We start from the raw sequence: 25,766 nt of genomic DNA, 5'->3' as shown, positions 1-25,766 counted from the left end.
CAAACACAGGAAGGGTTACCGAGAAACAGCTCCCCTTTTCTAGTGAATTGGCTACACAACTGGGACTCGGCATTTGTGGCAGAAGTGGGGTAGGGATTGTGACTTTCCCAGACTCACCCTGAAGAAATCCTCATGATAATGGCCCCATCTGCCGACACAGCTGAGATCACTCCACTGGCTTTGTGGGTGGCTGCTTCTCTTCCTCACCCCAGGTGCACATTTTCATACGATGTTAATAACACAGAACTGCAATTTAAGCAAATACTTACAACTAACAAAACATGAGCATGAACTTGTCATAAGGCCACCCCTACGTTAGAACTTTCTACTCACTTTCAGGGTGGAACATCTCAGCATAATAATGTCTGTGCTTGTCAACGGTGACAAGTGGCAATCTTCTCATCTGCCTAGCTGAGGTCAGCTGAGCACAGAAAACCAGGCAACACATTTTCCTTTTGTTCTTTGTGGGGTGATTTTTGTGAATGAAAATTGCCTCTATTATAAGTCAACAGAAGGGGTTTTGTTGTTGTTGTTTTGTTTTGTTTTTTAATCCTGCCATGAACAAGACACTGTCTCCATACTGAGGGGCTTACAGAGTTTGAACTGACTATATGAGCTGGTCACTGACCACAGTAGATGCTGGGACACTTGGAATTGGTGTGTTCACAGGATGGGTTATGAATAAAGCAAACACAGAACATTCTTCAAGGTACAGGACTTTGTAGCGCTTGAAAAATGAGTTGTATTTAAATTGTGTGGAGAAGAAAGAGTGTGCTGGTCAGGAGATTGGCAGAGTCAAAGGGAGCACACGCTGGGGGTCGATAATGAGCTCAACAAGAGCCAGAGGTGGGACAGAGGAGTGAGACGAGGTGCCTTCCCACAGCATACGCTCCAATTTCATTTTCATGTAATAAAAAAAAAAAGTGAGTGCCTTTGTTGTGATTGATGCCCAACAAGGGAGCCATGGAAATGAGCTGGCATTTATCCACCGCAGCAGCACAAGCAGAAGAAACATAAGGCTGATATGGAAGTAACCTATCCACAAGTGTCTATTCACAATTCCACATGAAGGAGGAAAATAGACCAAAGTATATGCCACAAGAAGAAATATGGGCAACATTTGTCATATGATATCCATAAGAATTCACATTTTTGGAAAACTCTTACTAGCTTGCTCATACTAAATAAAACAAAGCTTTAGAAAAAGATAACATTCTGCTCACAGATGAATAAAAGACTAGCTTGCTACAAAAAGGGTTATAACGTATATGTACATACGTATGTTAATATGTGTATAATTTATGTAACATACAGTTAAATATACATATATCCCTCTGTTATTAGGACATAGCAGCAGCCCATATGTCTATGATCAACTCACCTCTGCTCTCAGCAATCTATGGATTGTTATTAGCAGCTGACTGACTGGCTGCTTATAGAGTCCTGCGGACAGCATGACTAGGCAAAGTCCAAGTTAGCACCTGTCCTTCCGTGATTTCGAAGGCCAGGTGTCGCTAAGCTTTAATTCACTCATCCACCCATCCATCCATCCATTCGTTTATTTAGCAATTGATGGATGAAAGGATAAAGTTTCCTGTCAATATTTTGTTCTCTGTTGCATTGTCCACACTGAGCAGAGCTCAGCGTTTGAAATGCAAGCGTTCAGTAGATGTTTGTGTAGTTCAGATGACCACATATCAATCCCTCTCGAAAGCCCTAAGAATACAAGGCAATGTGGGAGGAGAAAAGGTGTTCTCCCACTCAACTAGGATTTAGAGAGGAAAGCGCATTTTAACAATTGGGATCATACTTGTAGGACTCTAGCTATGACATGTGTCCAGAAGTTTCTAATGAAATTTGCTCTAGCAAACAAAGGCTTCCCTGAAGAAGTGATCTTGAACTGAAATCTGAGAGGTGAGTGAGTGTTTTGCACAGCAATGAAAAACAGTAGTTCTTCATACAGAGGGGGAGGCAGGACACAAGGACTCTGTGCTACAAGCGAAGGCAGAAAGCTGGGTAAGGTTAAAATACTCGAGGATAGCTCTTGCAGAGTTCCAGAATTATAAATGTTAGAAAAATATGTAGCCAGGAACACATATTATTTGAAGCTGATGAGATGCAAGTTGGCTTAACAAAACTGACTTGTTTGTAACTGGCATAGTTTAAAGTTACAACCCAAAATCTCTTTGTTTGTTCGTAATATAAAAGTTTGACTAAACAAAGAAGAATTATTGTAATCAAAACAATTGAGCGTGTAATTTTGAGTTGCATAACGCTGATCCTTATAGATTATGCAAATAAAATTATAATTTTACTAACTCATACAGCATCAATTAGCTCTCAAATGGGGGCTAGCAAAGGGGTCAATCCAGCACCGTGAGGGTAGCTTAGGTGTACTGTGGTAGAACTGTATTGACATTAATACACCTGGCAAATAGTTCATTCAATTCTTGTTTGAAACCAAGTTTTAAAACATATTATTAATTGGTGTTGTTCATACAAGAGAATTCATATAGATCAAAGTAAGGCTGAAACTATGAAAGAGCGACTAAGTGATGTGGAAACAGCTAAACAAGCTACTTCAAAAACATGCAGAGAAGTGTATTCTTTGCTTCCAATAGCTATGATGGCATGCTTGGTCAGAGAGACTAATAGTATTCAGTCAACTCTGGTCGGGAAAGATGGCTCAGCTGTCAAAGGCTAGGCTCACAACCAAAAATACAAGAGTATTTATTCAGTCAACTCATTTGGTGTTTCCTTTAGTACTTACAACATTCGCCACAATCTCTGACTCTGGATTATATATCTGTCTCTAATAATCTGTCCACCCTGCGCACCCTGAGACGGAAAAGTTAATGTAGGCCCCTGCGTTGACTCCTGCTTTCATTCAATGAAATTCTCGCTGATCAGCAGATTGTTGACACAATTCCTCTAAGATTTTCTGTTCCAGTAATTGGGCAAGATGCATACAGACTGATAGAATAAACGCTGTTATGTGCCTGACTGCGGACTTAAAAAGAATTCTAGTTCTGAGTTACATGGTGCTCACCAAGCAGCAGTGCCTCGTGGTTCATAGATATCTTGTTTTCTCTGTGCGTCTTCGTGACCCTCAGGGGTCACAGCCAGTATTTTTTGCAGCACGTACATGGTTAAGTGAAGGGATTCAGAAAGGCATGCCTTGCTCCAGAGTTTACAACTGCCAGTGTGGAGCTCACAGATAGAGTAGTGTGACGGATGTGTATTAGCTTACCAAAAAGAAAATAACTGATTTTTTTTTTATTTATGGAAATATCTAAATTGGAAGAAATAGTTCTCGTGCTGAAATAATAAAAGTGTCTATATTTTTAGAGGTTAGCTCTTAGGAATGTGAAGTGATAAAAATGCTTATAGAGTATATCTAAATACTTTTATCATTTCGAACATTGGAAGGAAGAACACCCGTCCATCACAGAAGTTTTATAGCTTGCTACAAATATAATTTTTGTTAATGAACACCTACACATTCACCTAAAGATTCTAGGACCAAACATTTCCCTGACAAATGCAAATACTCTGCCTTGAAAATACAACCATGATGTTTCCTTTAATGAATTGGCTGTGATGGTTAAGTTTTGTGTTTATGCATTGAAGTTTTTCATTCCTTATGCTCTTTCTGTCTGATGTTACGAGGTAGGCACCAAATATGACTTATGCAGATAATTTCTAGTATGGAGGGGATAGAGACTTACACAAGTCCCTTTCCATGATGCATCAGAGCAGGTATGAGGGTGAACAGGAGGCTGAGGCAGAGCAGGCGCAACACTTCTGCCATGTTGCTGTGAAGAACTGGGCAGAAAGGGCAGCAGAGGCAGCGATGGATAAAACTGGAGTGTGCCTGCTGCTGGAAGGTAACCAGGCTGAGACTGTGCGTGGGCAGGAGATGAACTGGAATCTCAAAGACAAGAAAAGGTCAAGTAGAAATCAAGACACCAAAAGACAGATGAGAAAGACATACAAATTTGGGAGAGCCAGATGCAGTGGATGAGAATAAGAAAAGTTAATAAAAACACGTAAAATACATTGTACTAAATTCAAACTAAATCTGCACCCACATCAATTTCAACCAAGTTCTCTGTGGGTCACTTTATGCCACAGGGATGTGATTTTGTTGAGGTGATGTTTGGGTTTTTTTAATTGTTGTTTTGTTTGTAATTTTTTTTAATGGTTTGCTTTTCTTTGTTTTGGCTTTGTCTTATTTTTAACTCAAGGTTACACTCTGTACTCTTAGCCAACTAGTAGAACTGGAGAGGTGAGCTACTATCCCTGGCACCAGAGAAATAAAGAGGAAATCTGTGTAGCAAGAGATATGTCTTGGCTGATTGTCTCTGAAATGTATCTGCTAAAGTGCACGGGAGCCTAATCTCAACTTTCAGGTGTTTAGGAGCAGCAGTGAGAGTGAGGAAGGAAAAGGAGATGATACTTCGGACAAGGGTTAAAATACAAAGGGAAGTCAATAGCCAAATTGAAACTTTCAACAACAAATCTTGGTACAGTTTCAGAAGAGGCAGAAAGTCTTGCTGAACCCATGCTAAGCTCGGGAGACTGTGCCAGGTCTTTGCTAAATGATGTGCTCAGGAACTGTTCATAATGCATCTACACTTGGGAAGGAAGGAAAGAGAGGGGCCAATAGAGAATCGGTGACAGGAGGAACTGGTAACGGCTGTGTGGGTCTTCTGGGATGCTGGGCTAAGTCACACAAGCACGTACGGAGGGGTGGTCCACAAATGGTGTCTTCAAGGCTGAGAGGGCAGAGGTGCTAATGATCATTGTGGTGGCGATCTGTGTGTTACCTTAAGAGAGTGACACTAATAAAATACCCAGAGACTGATATCGGGGTTCAGACTTCAAGCTGAATGTCAGAAAAGCAAAGCAGCTGGCCACTAGCTTCTCAGCTCTACCTCAGGCTGAATGGGTCGGTTCTGTCTCCACGAGCTCTCAACAAGCCTCAGACTGTAACCTATCCTCAGCATGGCTGGAGAATGAATGCCTCCTACTGACTACTTGCTCTGTCTTTTATACCTCTCTAGTTCTGGGTTTTAAGGTGTGAGAAATAGCTCTCTTTTACACTGAATCAATCTCGTATATCCCTGACTGGCCTTAATCCTGAATCCTAGGATTAAAGGTATGTACCATCACCTCTTAGCTGCTTGGATTAAAGGTGTGTATCACCACTGCCTGATCTCTAACCTATAACTTGAGGCTGACTTTGCTTTTCTGAATCCTCAGTCAAGCTTTAATAAGTCATAAATAATGTATCACTACACTTTTCTGTTCATTCAATCGGGCTTTAAGTTCCTCTGTGTGGGAGGTGACAAAGGAGTTTGGATTCAGGCTACCTGCACCTCGGTGTTACAGTCTCATTGCTGTGGTTGGAATATCAACAGCAGGGAGGAGGTCTGTGCCAGCCAGGGACCAGATGACCAGATGGCACTAGTAAGAATAAAAATCTACAGGAAGTGAAGCTCTTCATGCCTACAGGAAACAGGGGGAGGACATGGAGTAAGCACAGGTCGGGTGTGACGTCTTCTATGTAATATGATACATAATCTTTGAGTCATGGAAGACTTTACAAACAGGAATGAGAACAGTGGCATAACCCAACTTCCGTGGATATTGAAGCTGGGAGATGTAAATGGCTACCGTTTGTAGAGAAAGAAACTACAACGAGTTCTCAACATGAGATGAGTACATTTGTTACATAATTTTGACTCTTAAATTTAGAGTCTTGCTAGGCCAACAAACTTGAGGTCTAAGTGGATGATGGTGCTGTAAAGTACAGTGTCTGAAATCAGAATTGCTTCCATAGACCAAACCAGGGAACAGAAACTACCTGAACATGACTCCCACAGGGACTACGCTGGGTTGTTATTTCTCCATTCTGGAGAGTGACAGAGCCTAATAAATGCTGACTGAATTTGTCAAAGAATTTAAAACCACACTCTGGCATCGACTAAAGTCTCTGCCTGAGAAACACTATGGACATGTGAACCACCTATCATTTTCCGCAGGATGGTTCTTGGCTCCTGAAACTTAGTCACCACAGTTCACATATATATAAAACGAAAGAATTCACAGTGAATACGAAGCTTGCTATTGGCTTCTCTATTTTGTTCACTGCTTTGGCTTCCAGACTTCTGAATTTTGTCTAGGCACATAAGACTCTACACTAGCATCTACTAAGGGTAGCTTCTTAGGAACTGGCCGGCATCTTTACATCTCTTGTGATGCTAATTTTATCACTTCACATATCACACATTGTGTCATCATCTTTTCCCCTATTCCACCAATAAATACTCATCTGAGTATTTAAATGGGATATATTAAACTCATAAGCATTGAAATATTCATAAGAGCCTATGGCTTAAAGTACTTTAATTAATTATGAATCAGTTACATTTTCTCGGCAGTGCCTTTAATTATTGCCACTAGAATACCTATTTGTCCATTCAACAATCACTGAAATATAACAACATTTTCTTCCTATATGTTACTGGAAGTGGATGTATTAAAGCAGAGCTTTAAAATTTTATGAACACTTTAGTGAGATTAATTCTGAAACAAAACAGAGAAGAATAAAATTAATGTAACCTTGAAACAGGCTCACCCTATGGAGATGACCTTTCCATCTCCAAAGAAATTAACTGAAGAGGTTAGACAATCTCAAGGCATGTTGCACATCACAACTGAGAGGACCGTAAGTAGGCTTTTCATCAAGTGCTGGGCAATTTCAGTCAGCCAATTTTGTGTATCGGGGTTTCAAGCGAGTGCTGTAGAACTCATGAATAAAACATTTGCCACTTGTGAGAGCCAAAGGGCTTATAGTAAAGCAAGTGTGTTGTTAAATAAAAGATTTAAGTAAAAGTGGAAGAAAGTTTCTTAATCCGAAGCTTAGGCTTCCGTTGTGAGTTGCAGATTTTAGATGTTACACAACAAAACTGAAAGGGTAAAGAAAGAAGAACAATTTAAGGGTCAACGACCTGAACAAAGCCACTGCTTAAAATGCGTCTAGTGAATTTTGGCTCAAGGTTGGGATTGAATTTCCAACATTTTTTTTTAAAAAAGCAATTTTCTGTGTGGTGCGCGTAAAGCAACATTCTTAGCATTATTGTAAAGCCAAAACGCCAATCAACTCTGAAAAACATTGAGGATGCTCTAAAGTATCACATATCTGGAAATTTAATTCTTTGTGTTAAAATAAGTATATTTCTGTTATTACACACACTTGCTTTTGTCTTCACTAAATCCTAAAATCATATGTGTACCAAGAAATGTTCTAAAATAAATTTCTCTATGATTTGTTTTTAAATCAGCACAGTCATAATTTGTATGCCTACATTGTAGATCTATATACCCAGAGTCACCTAGGTTGCTCAGGTAAACTATCCTGACCCAGATGGCGAATCGACCCATAGGTCACTCACTCTAAGGCTCTGCATCTCAAATTCTGACTATCATGTCACAGTTCTGCAAGGCTCTGTGCTCACAGACACTTGTGTGTGGTGCTCAGGCACACAAAATAAGAACCTGTTGTGTGCAAGGAGCCACAGCAAAGGTACCATGTTAGAAAACAGTAGTGCCATGGCTTTCAAATGCTGATGTCACTTGGGCTGGAGAGAAGGCTCAGCAGTTAAGAGTACTGACTATTCCTTCAGAAGACCCAGATTCAGTTGCCATCATCCATAGTGAAGCTCATAGCTATCTGCAACTCCAGTTCCGGTTCCAGGCTTTCTAGTCTCTACCGGTACCGCATACATATGGTGCACAGACATGCACGCAGGTAGAAAACCTATACACAAGAAAAATGAATAAAAGTTAAAATTTTCAAAAGAAAGAAAAGTAAATAAAAAGTTAAAGCTTTTAAAAGAATAAGCTTCCCAAGTAATTAGAGAACAATTAATAATATGAAAGATAACTTGACTGTATTAAAGAAATAGGTTAATATTCCTGGGTAATAGGTCTTAATTTTTATAATTGTTATGATAAATTCCAGGTAATTTTAGATCCGATCCACTATCCCTGTGGGTTTTTTGTTTTGTTTTGGTTTTTGGTTTTTGGTTTTGTTTTTGGTTTTGTTTTTTGTTTTGGCGATCTGTTAAACTTGTAAATCTTTTTTTTTTTTTTAGATTAATAATAGATTCAAGATATGGCATCTAGTGTGATCAGGAAAAACTAATTTGATGAGTCTCTCCTCTCTCTGTCTCTGCCTCTCACCCAGCCTGAAGTTCTGGATCAAATACAGAATTTGAGGGAGCTCTGGATGGATAACAATGCGTTGCAAGTGCTGCCTGGGGTACGTAAGCTTTGCCGTGAGTGTGTTCTGACTTGCTGCAGGCTGGTTATGTTTTTAATGATTAATCCCTGCATGTCCATTCTCAGTGCTTGGAAAGAAAATTAACACATTTTGGGTTTCAGCCACCAAGAGCTTCTAGTTAAACTGTTTTTCATGTTCTACGTCTTTTGTGAGTTGCAAAAATAGGAAAGCTGAGATTTCTCTTGATGTCCCTTATTCTACTCACTGGATTTTAAAAACTGATAAGTTTATAGTTCAATTTTTGACACACGTTTTGTCTTACAAAAGCAACCTTATTTTCTCGGGTAACTGTACAGCTGTCTTTCCTCTTGCTATTAGAGCTCTTCCACAAAATAAAATGGCTTTCTCTATTTGCTTCTTGTCCAGTAGAACCCACTTACACATTTGAAAATCACAAGGATAGCACAGCACCCAATACAAGCTGAACCAGAGTCAGGATTTCCTTCTGTGAAGGGGTGGTTCCATGGCTCTCCCTGGAACAGGTTCGCCTGTTGGCTTCCGCAGGTGGACTGCTGCTGAAGTTCCCATCTCCTGAGAGAGTGACTTCCCATAACAGCCTTGCTGCCCATGGCCATGCACTAGAAATGTGCTCAAACATCCAACAGACCAAGCCCCCCACCACCTGCCACCACACATATGTCCCTGGACCAAAGAGTCCAGGCACATGCAGGGAATCATTTTTTCAGTCAAGACAGAGGTTTCAGTATTTCCTCGAAGAAAATTTTGTTCATCTTTTGAATTTTCTTTGAATTATTGCAAAGGTAGGAGGCATATGACTTCTGTTGTGAACAAACATGAGGCCATAGGAAAGATGATGTCTGGAAAAAGATTAAGGGAAGTCTGTACATCTTGTGCTTATTGATTCATACAAAACTGTTTGCCCATATGATCAGAAACAGTGCCTGTGTCAGAGTCCCAGAGATCATATAGTCAACTCCCTCAAGTGTGTTCTTTGGGAGACTCACACAATAGTAATTCCAGAAATGAAAATGTATGAGTTTAGGTGGTTTGTTATTTTTACCTGTTTAATTTTGGTTTTTTCAAGACAAAGGTTCCTCTGTGTAGCCCTGGCTGTTCCAGAACTAGCTCTGTAGACCTCAAACTCAGAGATTCGCCTTCCTCTGCCTCCCCAGTCCTGAGATGATATTAGCCGTGGTCTATCCAAGATGGCGGCAGCTACGTTTACAGCCAGAACTGAGAGCTGTGCTCACCGCCTTGGGCTATGCTGCCATCCAGCAGCATGCTGCCAGCTAGGAGATGTGCTCACTGCCATTACCAGCTCTCCTTCGCACCATTAAGTTGTTAGCAGAGCTCTTTAAAAGCCTTGCAGTTTTTTGCCGCTTATGCTGAGTCAGGAAATCTCCCTTAAAGAGCCACACAAATCTCTGCTTGTCTCTAGCAAAACAGAGTCCAGCTGAGAAAAATACTACTACCAAGAGGCCTTGCTTGTCTCTGTTCTTTTGTTTCTAAAACCCTTTTTTAAGCTTTTGTTAAGTTTTAAATGGAAGTTCTTTGGTCCACATTGGACGCCATTTTGTTATGAGTAGTTTTTCCTGCCATTCTGGACCCACAGCCAAGCCAGCCCCAAATAATACACTGAGACTCTGTATTAGATATAATTCTGTTGGCCAGTTACTTGCTTCTTAACAGCTAGCTCTGTCTTAATTATTAACACATTTCTATTATTCTAAGTATTTCCACGTGGTCTCATCTTACCGGAGAGAAGGGCTGGCGTTCTCTCTTAGTCCACTATCTTGGAACTCCTCCCTACCACTTCCTCTCTCCTCCTAGTCTCCTAGTCCCCCCTATCTTGCTTTCCTATTGGCCAACAGTGCTTTATTAACCAATAAGAGAAACATATTTACAGAATGACAAATCCCATCAGGTTTTATCATGGGTAAATATATGTATGTATGTATGTATATATATATATATATATATATATATAGAGAGAGAGAGAGAGAGAGAGCCACAGTCTATAGAGTACTGAATCACAAGCACTACTTTGGAATATCCACAGAATATCTTAGAACCCTGGAGAATGCAGATAAAATACCTCTTAATTCCTGAGCAGATATGGAAAACTCAGAATGCTACCCAGATACAAGCTTGCACCACTTTTGTGAATATATTCATTTACTCAAAGCCACTTAACATATATTCACTCTTCAGATCCTCAAAGAAACCCTAAGAGTTGGCTCTGTGCAGCCCAGGGTCACAGAGCCAGTAAGCTCTGGAGCTGTAAGCCAAAGCAACTGCTTCTGTACAGAAATGCCTGACCTTACAGTCTGTGTGTGTGTGTGTGTGTGTGTGTGTGTGTGTGTGTGTGTGTGTGTTGTGTGTTTCAGTGTGTTCTTGGGAACCTGTAGAAAGTGCAGGTGACAATTGGAGTCACTGCACTCACTTTCTGCAGTTTGCAGAATCCAAAGGTGTAAACCAGTAAATGGTAAAACTTGTCCAACCTGTCTCTTTTGAAACTTTTGCATTGAATCCCCTAGTTCATCTGGGGTCTGTGGCTAATTTTATTTAGTATGCTTTAATTTAACACTATGTTATCCCTGTATGTGAATACCACACTTCTCCCAGCTCAGGTGGCCTCAGCCTGCTGACCAGTTTTACATGACACCATTGACTACCTGCTCACCTCTAGTACAGTGAGCATTCTTACCTGTCAGTCTCTCTCAGAGATGAATGACCCTCAGTATTTACTGTGAAAAGATGTGGGGACAAAAGCAAACCCACTTTTACCCTTGTTCTTGCATCCTAACATATTAAGTTAATATACTTTTAGAAGCCTAGACTTGTGTTTGTGTGTTTGTTTGTTTGTTCCACTCATTTGCCATAGCTCACAGAGGCAAATAGAACAACCATTTCATCCTCTATAAAGCTCCATCTTACTACTACCAGTCTAGAGTTAATATACCAAACTCTGACCAAGTGGTACATGAACTTATATTGTTTTTGAATACTCTGGCATCCTCCTCGTCTTATGATTTCTACTCTTCTCATCTCTCACTGGCCTAGAGAGGTGCTGGAACTAGTCCACCTTCTTAAGGCCTGGAGACCTTTGCTGCAGGATAGGGTGCCTGTTGAAGGTTTGAAAGACTTGAAAATAAACACCCACACGTAGTTTGTTTTCCAGAGGGTGTTTTAAAACTACACAGCAGATGCTGGTCAGTGTAGGAAATAGCAAGGCAGCATTTGGGGCATCTTCAAGGGAAAAAAAGAGTCTTCTGTAACTAAAGAACAGAGGAAGGGATACAATGCAAAAAACGCAAAGGGCCCTTTAATCCTGGAAGAGACAGAGCTACCATGACTGATGCCTCCTTGGGACATGAATAGGAAAGTGGCAGCTTGTTATCAAGTGATGCCATTCTGAGCCAGGGAAATCCCACCTGCTGCCTTCTTTTCCTCCTTCTGGAGGGCAGCTCCTCTGGTATGCACTTCTACACAGCTTCACAGGGACCTAACAGGGCAGAATAGGGACCTGAGTTAATGGACGGTGTGGGGGGCAGGAAGATCTTTAGTACAATTCTAGCAGACTTGGTTTCAGCTCCAGCCCTTATCAGCGCAACCTGGGAACATCACACAGAAAGTGTGCTTATGCATCCTTCGGAAATGAAGAACTTTCTCCATTTGCCAGCTTCTGGAAACACTGCACACAGCTTCTCTGGCCCCTTCAGATTCCCTTTTCTGATGAGAGCCTCCTCATTCAAGGTCAAAACCCCATATATCCAGGTCAGATTCCTTCCTTCCCTGCCCCTCCTGCCCTCTGTCGTTGATTCTAAAAGGATTCTGTCCTGATCATTGCCTTTGCTTCCTAGGGAGCTTCATCCACAGCCTTAAGCTCCAAGAATGAGTGTCTGTTAGAGGCAACTGTGAGTAACGGATCTGAGGTGGACTGGAAAGTCGACCTTCCTGACATCGGCAGAGCGAGGGCGAAATGAGGCACTGTAGCTGGTGTGCATTGCAAATCGAGTCACAAGAATATAGGATATTAAATAAAACGATAAATAAAAGCCTTAGCTCAGTGTCAAGTGTTCGTCTACTGATTAATTTTGCCAGTTGATGAGTGAGACAAACGGCAAGGCGTTCCTAGGTGAAACAAATGTGTGAAGGGCTGAGCACCCACCCAAAGCATGAAATCTGCAGACACCCTGAAACAAAGGAAGATGGAGGCTTTCACCCAGCTGTTTCCTGTTGCCCACCTACAAGTTGAGTGGCCACCTGCAGGAGCTGACCCTCCCACCCTGTGTAGTCAGTCAGAGACCCTTGATTTGACTTCACATCTCTCTTGAGCGCATCCCTTTTCTTCCTCACGCCCACTGCCTTGGGTATAGACAAAATACTCTGACTGGTAGTCAGCAGCCCCTTAGTGTCTAAGGCATACTTCCAAAATCCTGCAACCATGGGACAAGATCTACAGATGCTGAATTCCCTTATAAGAAGCGATGCAGTGCTTGCCTCTAACCATTTGGACCTTCCAAATGTCTTAAGTCTCTCTGTATTATGGATAATAACCACTACAATGCAGATGCTATGCAACCATGACATTTAGGATATGCTATCAAGGGGGAACTCCCAACAGTTTCTTTTAACATGTTTGTTTGTTTGTTTGTGTTGGGACAGTCTCCCCATGCATCTTGAGCTTTCGAAAAACCTACACTGGCCTTGAAACTTGAGCTCCTCTACCACACCCAGCAGCTTTGCATATTTTCAATGCATGATTTTTTGTAGGCACCTCTAGTGGGCCTCCTACATTCTAATCATGAATCTGCCATTTGGAAAGCTCCCTGAAATTGTTTATTTCTGAGCACAGATCTGATCAAGTCATTCCCTGCCTTACAAACCTTTTAATGGCACCTCTTGCCTGCGAGTTAGCGTTTCCGGGCACTCACAACATGTGACTGTTCTTTGTAGCAGTCCTCTTCCTGAGAACCTGAGCTCAGCACAAGCTTCAGTCGCTCTACGTTATTGAAGCTCTCAACGTGCCATGCTTTTCCAAGCTTCTCTCTGAGCTGTTCTCTCTTGAAGGTTCCCTCTTTTCCTTTCTTTGCTAGTGTGAGTTTGTGTTTACAAACCTGTAGTCCTGAGAACATTATCAGATGCCCTCCTTAATCAGTCTCCATCCTATTTTTTGAGATAGCTACCTGGAGCTCACCAATTCAGCTAGCTGGCTATGTGTCTAACAGGACTGATTCTGCCTTCCTAACCCTAGGAACCACCATGCCAGGAATTCTGCATGGATGCCAGGGTTTAAGTGGTATCCTAGGGTTTCTGCAGCAGGAACTTTACTTACAGAATGCCTTTGGGTTTCCTCTTTCTTCACAAATGACAACTTCTGGACAGTCTTGTCCTTCTCTCTTCTGTGGTATTTCCCATATGAATTGTCATGCGCATATCAACAGTATTTCTAATAGTTTCTTTGGATTTTGCCTTCACTAATGAAAACTCCTTAAAGATAAAAGCCTCATTTTTCCTACCATGGTGCTGAGCAGCTATGATCCCAGCCCTTGAAAGCAGGAAGCAGAAATGTTTTGAGTTGAAGACAAGCCTCCACTTCACAATGATAATTTGTTTCAAAATTTTAAAATGCCTTTGTCTTCATCTAGACAAGTTTCTTCCCAGACATGTCTGCCTGGCTCATGGTGTCGCCTGGAATACATATCATATCACAAATAGTAGCATATAATAGAGAGCCTCAGAAAAGGCTGGTGAGTGAGCAGAATGTTGAACCTTTAATGAAAGGCCACCATGAACAACAGAGTAATGATCGTCGAGAATCAAGAAGGAAGTCTGGTTCAACATGGTTGATTAGCCAATGTTGGTTCAAACTTCATTCAAACTAACTGAGTAGTTATTTTATGCATATTTAAACACTGCACAATTTGGTGAAAGCTTTCCTGGTAATAATTAACTCAATTTCATACATACAATAAAGCATACATAAATCTATAAAGCAAACTACTTTGTAAAGTATATGTGGCACCTTCCATAAAGATGGGTTCTATAGGTTGACTGAAAAAGCAAGCTTGTGGGTCTGGGGGGAGGGTCCAGTGTAGTCTAGACCACACAGATAGCACAAAGGGTACCAGATTTCTGGGTGGGTGACAGGTTACCTATTCCTTTTTTTTTTTTTTTTTTTTTTTTTTTTTGAAGGAACAACCTATGTGTTTAACATTTCAGGTTCCCCTAGTACTTATCTGTGAGGTCAAAAATCTCCTTGCTGCCCACATTCTAATTAGCAGAATCAAGTCCAAATTATAATTTTAAGTCTTTCTGAGACATCTAAACATTAAGGATAGTGTCTCCACTGGCAAATTTGAGAATTGTTGTGTTCTGACTTATGCATTGACTCAGAATTTATCTGTAACTACTGCAGTGAGATATAATTCATAGGCATTTACAAGTCAGTGAATTTTTTTTTTAGCAGACTCGCAATGCTCTATAAACATCATCACAACCTAACTTTAGAACATTTCCAACACCCTTCAAAGCAATCCTAAACCTTCTCTACTTCCTGTCTACAAATTTACCAGTTTTGGACATTGCATATGAATGTAATGTGTTGCCTTGCACCTTTCAAAGTTCATCTATTTTGTGGCATACTTCAACACTTCATTCACTGTTACTGCCAAATAATATCCATTATGTGGGCAGGCCACTTGTGCTAACCCATGCAGTCGTTGAGGAAGGTTTGGGCTGCTGCCACTTGGCTGCTGTGAATAGCGCATCTGTGACCATTTGTGTGCACGTGTGTTTTTATTGTGGGAAATAGGTCTGAGGGGGTGTGTAGGTCATGTAGGGATTCTGTTTTGAAATGGATGCACCAGTGTCCTTTCTAATCTGTGTACATTTTATCAATGCTTCCATATCCTCCTCGATGTCATGGTGGCTTCAAAGTTAATTTCACAACATTGCAGTTTTTATAGTGTCAAGAGCCTTGTGACTAACCCTGAGTTTATGCGCTGTCTTCAAGTCTATAGGGAAGTTAAAGATGTTGGTATACCTGGATATGTCAAAAAACAGGATAGAAACGGTTGACATGGATATTTCTGGATGCGAAGCCCTTGAGGACCTCTTACTATCATCCAATATGCTGCAACAGCTGCCTGACTCAATAGGTGAGGGTGTAACATTTTGTCATGAGTAATTATGTCAAGTGCACAGTTTCTGTTTTGGCAGTATAACTTGTTTATGCATGTAGGTAATATACTAGTAGCCTGACATTAATGAATTAGTAAATTCATCATGCGGGAGCATGATATATTATAAATACCTTAAAATGGACTGTTAACTTTAGCATCAAGGCTAACACTACAGTGAAATGTTCCTATTAAACGGATGGATCTTAAAGTTGTCAACTGAACTGCACATGAAGAGTTAAGAGTTAGAGTTATTTGGTGATGGTGGATGCATTGTAACATTGGTATAACAGGTAAATAACATAAAAATGTGTAAAAACATAAACTAGATTCCTAGCCCTGTTGTTTTTTTTAAAAGATACATTGTCCTTAATATGTTGTAAGATGTTTGCCAGGAAAAAAAAAAAATGTGAGTACGTATAGCATACACTAGATCTTTTTATTTATGTATTTTATAGGTGAAGTTACAAAAGACTGAATATTGAGTAGTCCTTTTATATATATTTTTCCTATTTTTGAGATGACTCGGCTAGGAGAATAGTCATCAGCTCACTAAAGTTTGAAATGGGGATTTTGAACTATTTGGAATAGATGTGTCATATGTTGAGCAACTTGCTAACCCTTCTGAAAGTTGTCACAGACTTAAGTAGCCCAGCTGAAGGGAAACTGATGACGAGGCAGCTCTCACGCTCCCTTCGGTATTTTATCACCACCTTAAACACTCGTTCAGGCTGATGAAGAACACTGGATTTAACAAAATCACACAAGCGTTTCCCGTAAACTTGCCGACTTTTTATTTACATAATCACACACATCAAACAGTGTTTCTCCAACCAAAGCTTCATTAGACCTCTCACATTTCCTAGCTGTGTCTCAGTACACAGCTTCTGGTACAGAGAGCGTACCGGGCTCTGCTCTGAACATTAGTCACCTTAAAGAAACTTGTGAGCAGATGGGTGTGGGAAGAGCTGGAATGTGTAATGCAACATTGAGGAGGCTTGTTAGCTACAAAGAACCCTATCTGATCAGGGCAACAGAGGGGTAGTATGTGCCTCTACACGCTCAGCATCACTCCATCACAACTGAGAATGCATTGATTCAGAGAACCCAGTTTTGCCTGTGGCTGCCTTCTCAGAGCTGAGACTGTCTGGCCTGCGCTGTGCCTTCCTTAGTAAAGGAAATAATTTACTCATGCTAAGAATGACTATTTACTTGACAAGTAAAGAACTCCACATGTATGCAGGAAAATGAAGTTAAATGAGTGTGCTAAAAATGAAAATGCATTCACTTAGATAGAGATAAAACGTATAACATGTAAAGTACCAGAGGGAGGGAAATCGGAAAAAAAAAAAAATCCATACAGATGATGAAACAAAAGCAGTTAAAGTAATCATAGACTAGAAAACAATGAATTCAATTCCCAGCAACCACATGGTGGCTCACGACCATCTATAGCAGAATCTGATGCCCTCTTCTGGCATAAAGATGTACATGCAGATAGAGCACTCATATATACATAAATAAAATCTTTAAAAAAGAAGAAAGATAGAGACCTGGGGAGGGAGGTGAGGGAGAGCCCACAATCAGAGTCCTACTGAAGCTCCAAGTCAGTCCGGACTAGATCCTTGCGTGATCAGCAAAGTGACCGGGTTGGTGAGTTCCTATAAATCCACAGACCTGGGCTGAGCAGAAAGGCCTGGCTTGCTCCTGCCTCGCCTCCAATCTGCACAGCAAACTCTTGCCTGAGTCAAAACCTGTCTCAAGCTTTCCTTAACGTTACTTCACAACCGAGGCCTGAGATCTTCGGAAGAGCTCGTGGTAACCCCGTGTCTGCTGGGCTGTCTGCCATCCACGCCTCAGCTTCTCAGGACTCAGTACAATGGTGAAGGCACCCAACCCTCCCACAGCTCCACTAGTGGGTTAGAGCAGGGCAGTCTGGTGGAGGCTCCAAACTACGGCCCAGTTCATGAAGTAAGCAAGCTCTGGCGTCTTTTTACAAAACATATGCAGGGAAGCAAAAATGGTTCAGACACCTTTTGAACAGACGGGCCAGGAGATGTTCAGGCCAGTACAATGAATTTGCACCAAGGGGATGTGCTGCTTCCCACATGCTATTGTTTTTAAGCTGATGAATTGCGTCCCTGTGTTGCGGATCCTTTGTTGCGGCAGTCTGACAGCAACCACAAGTCTCTTCGCCTGCTGCTGAAGAAAACATAACAGCAGTGAAATCCTAAGTGGACCATAGCTTTACCTCAGACTTCATGTGACTTCGTCTGGCTTTTAAAAAATTGTTAGAATACTAAAAGGGGTGGATGTGACCTGACCCATGTCTATGAGTTATGAATGTCACAGGATGCAACACACACACACACACACACACCAATTTCAGGATGGTTTCAGAGGATCACATTTTCATATAACTTTATCAAAAAGGTCCTAGAAAAACTTCACTAGAACGGTTTAATTTTCTTTAATTTGACAGCCCTCAAAAGACATTTATTTGATCATGAGTTTAACATTTCCATGACAAATTTTCTGCAGGACACAGTAGCCTACAACATATATACATAGTTCCCATGTAAAAGGAAAGTTAACCTAGTACTCATATTTTGTCTTTGGGTTTGGCTATTGAAGCCACATTGATTTACAAGCCATATGATGGCTGAGAAAGGACGGGTGATTAATGCCAAAGACAGCAATCCTCTCATTACTGGGTGGTGGCTGCACTTTAAGGTAATGGAAGGAGAGTGAGCCGTAAAAAGTGTGGAGAGCACAGATCAGGCAGTGGAAAATAAATAGATCCCAAACAGCCAGATAGACACCTGGACCACCCACCCACAATTCCAGCCTCAGGAGGTGCAAACAGGATCCAGAGCAAGCCTGCAAGTCAGGTAAGTGAAATCATCCGGCTCTTGGTGACAGAAATGACTGGCCTCAGCAGCAGAAGAATGTGTAAAAACAAGCCTACAAGACTCCAGATACCAATCATGGGCCTCCACCCACATCCACGCAACCACACAAATGCAAGCACACATACACGTTATAAAGGATAGTTTTACTATTAATCCTTGGCCAGCTCAATGTGAGGCATTAAAATCTGCACTGTGTTTGTCTCTAACCCTGATCAAGTCCACCATCCCTGGAATCTCAGCACATCACTCAGGTGTGATCGTTTTCTACGACTGCAATCATAAACTTTTTGTTGCAGGACTTCCCTTCCCACTTTTGGACTGTTCCGTTCCTGCTGCTTACAACTGTTTCCAGTCTGCAACATAAGAAAATGAGTTAGTTATCTGTGCTTAGGAATTAATTCAATATTAAATCTCAGCTGACTCAAAATGCTTCTACTGGTCCATTGGCTGGAAAACAGGAAACGGAGATGTGGGCACATCTCTTGACAAGTATATGGACCATAGTTTGTTTATATAACTGCTCTATTTATTACCATTGACATGTGAATTTTTACAACAAAAACACAAAGCCAGTCTGTGTCTGTTTGTGCGCTGTATATATGCAAAACATGGACAGCTGAAACTGTAGCACTGACCACGCCCATTGGGGGTGGAGCCATGGGCGGAAGTGACCTGTGGAAGGAGGTCGGAGGGGGCCAGGAAAGGCGCTCTCTTTCTGGCGTGACTCGGACAGGAGAGGATCGGGTTGAATTTCCTGGTGTTCATCTGTCTAGGTTGTAAGTTATTTCTCCCTGAATAAACACCTATTCGGCCTATTTGTTTATCCTGATCCTTATTTGCCGCAATATGAAACACCATGCATTCATCATGAGAGATCCCTCTGGTTTCTTTGACATTTCCTGATGGGGTGTATTAATAAAATGTATTCTCTGTTTCAGGACTGCTGAAAAAGCTAACAACTCTAAAAGTAGATGACAATCAACTCACTCTGCTACCCAATACGATCGGAAAGTAAGTGCCCTCACGAGCTCGATCAGCCTGTGTGTGACCAGAAATTAAAGGTTGTACTGTGTCTTCTGTCAAAACATTGCCGAAATTCTTCCTTTAAACTGTATTCCATTCAGTTACTGCTTGTAAACACCTTAATAACTTTATATCTTAACACTGAATCCACTGCAACTATAAAACATAATGAGAAATAGTCAACTGATAACCTTTCTCTTCCCAATTATATCCTTAGGCGCTAGTCTTTCTTCGTGGATTAAACTCAGGGGAACTGAATTCAAATTCATCCATCACTATAAGGCTATAATTGGTGTCTTGCCTCTTACTTTGCATTTCTTATGCAATCTATGTCTTGATTTTTTTGAAATCAAAAATTAAGAGGTTTGATAAACCAAACATGGGCACAGGAGAACTGCTTTCTCATCAGGAAGAGACACCGGCTGGCTTTGGTCTCCAATGAAAAGCAGCTCCTGTCTGTGGGTGTGGTTTTCAGCCTCCGTTGGCCCCTTGTCCCCTTAGGGGGCAAACTGGGTTCTGAAGTCTAGTTTAATCCCAAACATACATTGGACAGTTTCCTGTCCTGAGCTACCAGTCCACATCTTAAGTGCAAGGTTTGTTCCACGCTGTTAGGCACAGGACTAAGCAGCCTACACCCTCTGCTTCCTTCCAAGAAGACAGATAGCACAAACTAAACCAGAGTAGGCATTTGAGCTTAGTCATCATCAGCATTTACTAAATTCCCTTGGCTTTCAAATGTGGAGAAACATGAACTGATCAGTGACCCAATGCAGACACTTATACTAACTACTGTTCCAAAGGCCCAGACACATGATCACCAGTCAGCTATCAGCTTCCAGGCACTTGGTAGGTAGTAAATAGAGGACACAACATCTACAAATACCAACAAGATAGAGCAGTGAGTCTTCATGGTGAAACTTCTGATTAGTATAACATGCTAGATGCCTCAAAGGCGAAAGAAACACTTGTTCTGGGTGACAGACTGGGCTAATGCCTCTATAAAGGATTCCTGGTACTTTGACTAAAACCAACGTCGCCCTTGATCACCATGAACTGTGCAGACACAGGGACCCACCCTCAGGCTACTGTGACTGGTTGGACAGACATTCTCAGGCCCAGGTATCACCTCTAGTGGGACTCACAAGACAATGGCCAGCAAAGTGAAGCAGGAAGGAGTATAATTCATGGTCTGAGGGTAAAGGGAATCCAAGGTGGACACCACAGAGAAATGTTTTCTTAAAGCACCTGAAGAAAAGACCCACAGATAATCAAGAAAATAGAGTACCTAGGGCGTCACAGGCTCAGCCCTCTACTACGCTTCTCCAGTGCCATGCCCAGGCTTTCCGGGCACATTCCACTCTCCCTGCTGCACACCCCAGGGCCCCAGAGAAACACCATCACCCACCACTACCCACTCTAGTCCTAAACTCTCTTTCGGTGTCAGAATAGGTAGGACGTTCAGTAGCCACCTGTGCTGCCAGCATTCCGCCATTATAAGAAACTCAGCTTGAAGGGGAAAGTTTGTTTGGGCTCACTCATCAGCGAGCTCATTGCATGGTCGCTTGGCTCTATTGCTCTGCTCCTGAGATACATCAGATCACCGTGACTGGGAGACAAGCAAAGCTGCTTAACTCACAGTAGCTCAGAAGCAGAATGAGAGACAGGGAGTGGGAACAAACATACTCCTGAATATGGCACAGGTGGACCCACCTTCTAGATAGAGATTCTCCCTCCTCCGTAGCCCATTAGGCTATGGATCCATCCGTTCGTTAACTCCTTTTACAATGTGAGAACCCTCAAGATCCAGCTGCTTCCCAGGGCCCTGCCACTAAGACGCTGCCCAAGGGACCCAACCGTCAACACTTAGAGAAACACTGCACATCCAACCATAATGCCAACTTCATGCCTCCCTGGGATGTAACCATGTAAGCTTTGCCCCCAAACTTCCTGATAATCTATAGTCAGTGAGTGAGGGAGAGGTATTATCTCCAGTGGCATAGCTTCTCATAAGTTGTTCACACCTCTGCAATGACTGGTCATCCGCGTTTCTGTCGGTATCTCTAATTAAATTCTGTGCTTCACAAAGAGGCAGAGAGAGAGAGTTTAAAAAAAAAAAAAAAAAGGTTCAGTGCAAGCTTTGTTGCTACCCAGATTTCATGCCAATTACTAGGGACACCAGCAGCTAATGTTATAAAATGAAATAAAAAAAACCTTGATAAAATACATAAACACAGTTTACACTGGCCTGGTTATTAATTATGCCTGGCACTCATTAGTCCCATCACTTAGTTTCTAGGCTTCGTTTTTCTGAACTTCCAATGAGAGAAACTTTGCACTTGTTACCTGATGACTCTCATCTTTTAAGTCCATGCTTTTACACCCAACCTCCACAGGCACCTGGGGATCTGGTTTAATAGACAAACTCTGGCCTAATAGGAATAACAATACCTGAGAGCTTGGAGTTCTGAAAATGGAGGTTTCTGTCTCACCGAGGCCCGCCACCCTTCAGCCCCAAATAAGCGCCCAGAGACATTAATTATTGTACTATTGACCGATGACTAGCCAGCTTCTTGCTGGCTAGATCTGTCTTAATTATTAACCCATAATTACTAATCTATGTATTTCTACATGGCCTTGTCTTACCTGAGAATGCCTGGCACATCCTATCTTCCTGTCTTTACATAGTGTCTCCTCGCAAAACCTCCCTGCCTGTCCTCTCCCCAGAATTCTCCTCATCTCCTAGCCCCGCCTATCTTCCTGCCTCTACTGGCCATCCAGTGTTTTATTCATCAACCAATAAGAGAAATATGTATACAGAAGGACGCCACCAATCAGAGTTCTGCACCATTCCCAGATGGTGCAGATAGGGTGACATCACAGCTTCTGATCCACAGACAGCCCTGAGCAGCGGGACTCCAGGTCTGAGTTTGCATACCACCCGCATGTGATTCCCTTATGCTCCCTACCAAAATGCCCACCAGAAAAATTCTCTCCACTGTGGTTGCCTTCATGGAAGTTCTGCCATGTCTGGCTTTTTACAACCCACTTCACGCAGGTTATAACGGCTTATTCTATGGATTATCTTACTCTTTAATTCCGACTCAAAAAATTGTATAACAAATCTCAATTAAGGTGGTTTTTAATCCCAGCTCTAAAACTGTATGACGCTTTTAAAAATGATGGTGCCTAATTTGCTCTTGGTAAACTGTTTCTCTGAGTTCTCTGTGGGTCTACGCTTGTTGTTAAGAGGTTGAGAGTATCAAGCCGAAAGCAGGGGGTAATGGATGTGTCTTTCTGTTTAGAACTCTAATGCTCCGACTTTTTACTAATTGCCTTGACTCAGAATGAAAATGCAAAGTGAAAAATGGGGAAATTATGCAAGTGAAATGGGTGCCAGGTTATCACATACTTAATTTTCTTTTTGCTAAATTGGTTACTCTTGAAAGTAGGAAAGATACTTTTCAAAGATAAACGGGACCATTTAATTCAAAGGTTGATGGCTGGCTTATTATAGGGGTAAAGGTTGGAAATTCCATCACAATAACTGATTTTTCAGAGATTTTTAGTGCCATTATCTTTCTTTGATTGTTGTTCTGGGAAAGAAATAAGGAAAGTGTTAGTAGATTGGACTAACTCTTCTAAAAACTCACTTGAAAATCAGTAGGGAATATAAAGGAAATGAAGCTATATCACTCCTAATAGGTTTGGAGTTTTAGTTTTGTTGCAGGTGTTTGTTTTATTTGGTTCAGAAAGCGTGCTTCCTTCGCATGTGAGTGTAATTAAGGGTTGGAGAAACGGCTCAGTCGGCAAAGTGACTGCCACTCCAGTATGAGGACCTGATCTCATCATCCACGAGAAAAATGCTGTTTCCAATTAGAAATATAGTGACAATGTATCTCTTCAACTGCTTAGAACAATAGCCCCACTGAGCTGGCTGAAACAACAGATGAGCGTTTTGATGTTTCTAGAGTTTGAGCCCAGCAAGCCAGCCTTTATCAGACTGTTCTTCTCTAGGCCTGGTAGCAGCTGCCATGGTATCATAGTCATGTGACTTCTTCTTGGCACATGGGAGGAAGTGTGAAGATGCTCTCTTATCAATCTGAAGGCTGTATCCAGTTCCATTACTTCCCAAAGACTCCATGTCTTAATCCCATGACATTGTGTGGGGCAGGGCATTAGCACATGAGTTTTAGAAGAAAATAACTATTCAATTCATAACATATATATATATATATACATATATATGTATTTGAAATCTCTAATAAATGAGATACATAGTATTTTCAGGCTTTTCTGTGTGTGTGTGTGTGTGTGTGTGTATATATATATATATATGCACACATATATATGTGTGTGACATATGTGTATGTAATATACATGTGGATGATATGTGTGTGTGTCTGTGAGGGATGTGTGTGTGTGATGGGTATATGTGTGTGATATGTATGTGTATATGTGTGTGTGATACATGTGTGTGTCTGTGATGGGTTTATGTATGTGGTGTGATATGTGTGTGTATGTATGTATATGCATGTGTGTGTCTGTGAGTGGTCTATGCTTGTAAATGCACCTGCATGTGAAAGCCACAAAATGACCTGTACCTTAGGCACTCACCTGTTTGTCTCTGTTTACTTTTGTGTTTAACATAGTCTTTCCTTAGCATGGAGTTTACTAACTAGAATGAACTGGTCGACTAACAAACCCACGATTCTCTATCTTATGTTCCCACTACTGAGAGTCAAGCCACCGTGCCCAGCTCTTTTATGGATGCTGGAGCTCCACAGTCAGGTCGTCATATTTGATCAGCAAGAATTTTAATCACTGAGCCATCTCCTCAGTCATTCAGGGTTCTATAGAGTCGTCAGGAATAAACTGTCCAGTCCCGGAGCAACCAAGAGTTATCTGATTACAGGGACATGAGTTCTATCACTGTGTGAACATCATAGAGACACTGCCTTCTACAACTGCAACAGTGAACTTCTGAAGGAGTTGAAAGAATACCCTCCAAAATAATGATAAAAAGTATTAACCCACTAAACACTTTACACAGTAGGCTGTTTGCTGTCCTGATCGAGGGTGTCTGCTGTGCAACCTTGCACGTGTTGCATTCCATGACTAGCAGCACAGTAGGTCTGCCTGCACCAGCATCACCACACACCCAAGTGTAGCCATACTATGTGTTAGGGTGTCACCAAGCAACCAGGGTTCTGCTTTTGTCTGTTGTTTATTTTGCTTTGTTGTTCCATTTGTTTTGTGTGCCAAGGACCAGTCACGTGACTTTCAATGCCAGGCAAGAGTCTGCAATGGAGTCACTCTCCCATATTCAAACACATCATCATCCATCAGAACCACTGTCTTAAATGCCATCTGCCGCTCACTGGAAGATGGTCACGCCATCCACTGCTGTATCTGATTACAGGTCAAAAGTACTAGAGAAATTTGAAACACACAAATTAAATGTATTGCTCCAATGACAGATTCATTCATTCACAGTGGTTTGGAAAAACACAAAAATAATCACATGGAATTTACTGGTGATTTTAAAATGCATAAAATTTAAAGTTCAAAGCCTGTCATGATACCTACATGGAAACACTCTTTCCCACAGCCCCCGCCAGACCACAGCATCCTACAGCTGTTGTGTGCGGGCTGTGGCGAAACTGAAATTGCACTTACTGTGGTTTTGACTGGTTCAGACAATGCTTTTAGTACCTTCAAGCATGTAAAATTTAACACAAAACCTGTTGGTGAGCATGGCTATTCTCTCCATTCAACATTGACGAGTATGGTTTAGGGCAGTATTTTGCATTTTGATGACAATTTTCTCATGCAATCTAAAATAATTTTTCAGTCTTCCTTTTCAATTGATCTAATGTGCTTCCTATAAAGCGAAGAAAATGAAAGCTCATAGCTGCTCTGGGTGGGTGGATACGCTGGGTGGAACGGAAGTATGTTGCCTGTACAATGATGGGAAGTACTAGGGTCTGGCATGCACTTCTAAAAGAAGCAGCTTCCTCCTCAGTCTGACCAAATGCAACTTACATGGAGATTTAGAACTGAAAGTGAGTAGGCTCCTTCCATTAATGATACAGAATTAATGAGACCGAAGTCTGTACATGTCTTGCCATTGCTTAGAAGCAACCCCAAAGATGACCTAAGATTAATGGAAACATGAAAGATGTGATTGAAGACTTAATACCCAGCCCAAATTAAATGAATTTATTTGTATTATCTGAGATAAGAATAATGGGACTCGAGTTTCTCTCATAAGTAGAATTGGGATTTAAGAGAGCAAAAGTGTAAAAAAGTAAAGGAGGTACTATCTGAGAAAGGGGT

The 25,766-nt window shown here is 41.5% G+C and overlaps 1 protein-coding gene across 8 annotated transcripts in view; it reads left to right on the top strand.

Annotated features, from left to right (window-relative positions):
• Lrrc7 (leucine rich repeat containing 7) overlaps positions 1 to 25,766 on the top strand; it is a 439,615-nt gene that overhangs the window by 312,297 nt on the left and 101,552 nt on the right. For all 8 annotated transcript variants that reach the window (XM_051195799.1, XM_051195785.1, XM_051195793.1 and 5 more), the window contains 3 exons: positions 8,255 to 8,329; positions 15,330 to 15,474; positions 19,346 to 19,418. In XM_051195799.1, coding sequence (XP_051051756.1) covers positions 8,255 to 8,329; positions 15,330 to 15,474; positions 19,346 to 19,418 — 293 coding nt within the window. The remainder of the gene's footprint in view (positions 1 to 8,254; positions 8,330 to 15,329; positions 15,475 to 19,345; positions 19,419 to 25,766) is intronic.

This window comes from Phodopus roborovskii, unplaced genomic scaffold (assembly GCF_943737965.1).
Source record: "Phodopus roborovskii unplaced genomic scaffold, PHOROB, whole genome shotgun sequence".
Taxonomy (NCBI): Eukaryota; Metazoa; Chordata; class Mammalia; order Rodentia; family Cricetidae; genus Phodopus; species Phodopus roborovskii.
The sequence above is the reverse complement of the archived record's forward strand: the minus strand, read 5'-3'. Positions and strand labels throughout refer to the sequence as shown.